The sequence below is a fragment of the Helianthus annuus genome, chromosome 17 (assembly GCF_002127325.2).
Source record: "Helianthus annuus cultivar XRQ/B chromosome 17, HanXRQr2.0-SUNRISE, whole genome shotgun sequence".
NCBI classification, from domain to species: Eukaryota; Viridiplantae; Streptophyta; class Magnoliopsida; order Asterales; family Asteraceae; genus Helianthus; species Helianthus annuus.
The window spans coordinates 162,510,740-162,512,624 of NC_035449.2; the positions used below are offsets into that span (position 1 = coordinate 162,510,740).

Below are 1,885 nucleotides of genomic sequence, written 5' to 3' on the forward strand. Positions count from 1 at the left end.
GTGAGTAGAACAGCAGTCGCCGGAAGAATGGAAGGAAGAATATGAGCTCCGATGAGAATCGGTGGCTTTGATACCAATGATACGTGGTGAAGTTGAAGGATAGAATTCAGGGAAGAAGAAGAGAAAAGAGAGGAGAAGAAGAACACAGAGAATTAGCTCAATCAATCGATAACCCCCTACAACTGATTACAACCGTATTTAACTACTAACAGAAACTAACTAACTACTAACTACTATCCTTATTACAACTACACCCCTTTAACTATTGAATATTACAAACACCCCCCTGAACTCATAAGTCTCATATCACAATAAGTTGTCACTAGCAAACTCCCTTTTGTTCAAGAGTTGAAATTGGATTATTATTTGCAATTTCTTGTAAAAACCTTGTTCAAGATATGATATTTCAATGACTTTCGTGACCATTTGATGCTTTGAGACTGTATATCCTTCTGATGTTATTTTTGCAAAGTTAGAAATAACACATGAATTTTCATTTAAAGTCAATGGCTGCTTAGTACATACATACATAATATATATACCATAGACATATAGATTACAAATTTAGATGAGGTAAAGATATGAATATGAATATGAATATAAACCCGATAGAATCGCATATTTGAAAATAGCCTAACACCGAAGGTTATCCCCCGTCGCAACTTCAAGCTGGTTACAGTATTGTGTGTAGTACTGGACACGAGAGCTTACAGTGGCGGGATTGCCACCATCACATTCCAGTGGTCCATTGATAGCTCGAATAGTAGCACCAAACCCTTGACCAATGACGGGGCGAACATTATTCATCCAATACCATAAGGCAGTTCGAAAAGAGATGACTGGATCTGTAGCCACAATTTCGGGATTGTTGAGCCCATCAAACCCAATGCTGATCCCCGCTGGTCCATAGTTAAAATTCCATGACAATTGGATTGGACCTCTACCATAGTAATCCTTGTCAGGGTTACATGGATATTCAGTATTCTCTTCCTCACAGTAATCGCCTGAAGAACCATTTATTTCTTCAATATAGCAAAAATCTGCACACAAACAAAACTTAAAACTGAATGAATAAATACTTTTTTAAGGATATCTACGGATGTTTGTAGGGTTAGAGATGAAATTAAGTGTTTTTAAGGATTTGTACGGATTTTTAAGGATATGATGTGACAGCTGAGCAGCTAAGGGCGCTCAAGGGCGTCCTAAGCATTGGAGATAGTCTAAGATAGGAGAATAATAATAATCTTACGTCCAGTTTCGTGGGTAACATGTGCGAAGAAAGCTGCAATCTCCCTCCTTGAATCTTCTTCAGAACCAACCCTACCGAATTCGGGATAGTGTCCGAGGGCTTCAAGGAAGGCAGCACGAGTATAAAATCCTCTCCCATCACAACCGGCATCTGATTGATCCACGATCCCACTAAAAAATGCATCTGTCACTATGCTACCAACATCAACATTATTTGTCGGAGGGGCCAAGAAGCATGGACCTCCCCGGCAGCCGGTTCCACAGTATTCTTCGCCCAGGCCACAGAAACCGTACTGACTACAACACAAGTCCGGACTACAGCCGCAGTTCTGGGCAATGGAGTTGGGAATTCCAGCCAAGAGTACTCCAATAACGATGAGGATTCCGAAAGTTTTCATGGTGGTTTGTTTGTTTGATTAAGTTAGTTGGATTGTGCATGTAGATTTATAATGTGCGTAAATGGTGTGGACATTGGAAAGTGAATATGAAAAAAAAAAACAAGTTGTTTGGTGCGACTTGGTATCTAAGTTGAATCTGTCTTTGGTGTCTTGAAATGTCAATGTTTGAAAAAAGAAAATTGTTTTTTATTTATTTAAGCATTTTAATTGACTTTTCAAAGTCAAAGTAAAGAAAAGTG

General features: G+C 38.9%; 1 protein-coding gene across 1 annotated transcript; it reads right to left on the reverse strand.

Moving 5' to 3' along the window:
- Window positions 1-472: 472 nt before the first annotated feature.
- Window positions 473-1,677, reverse strand: LOC110923115 (endochitinase EP3). Its single transcript, XM_022167296.2, has 2 exons — window positions 1,250-1,677; window positions 473-1,040 (listed from the first exon to the last, which is right to left on the reverse strand). Exons 1-2 carry the CDS (start codon window positions 1,644-1,646, stop codon window positions 634-636), a joined length of 804 nt encoding a protein of 267 aa, XP_022022988.1. The 5' UTR covers window positions 1,647-1,677; the 3' UTR covers window positions 473-633.
- Between the last annotated feature and the right edge of the window lie 208 nt (window positions 1,678-1,885).

Bases quoted from the DNA above. Each gene is read 5' to 3' on its own strand.
- LOC110923115 (XM_022167296.2), bottom strand. From the start codon at position 1,646: ATGAAAACTTTCGGAATCCTCATCGTTATTGGAGTACTCTTGGCTGGA. The intron at 1,041-1,249 runs GTAAGATTATTA...GTTTGTGTGCAG, and splicing joins TGTTACCCACGAAACTGGAC to ATTTTTGCTATATTGAAGAA.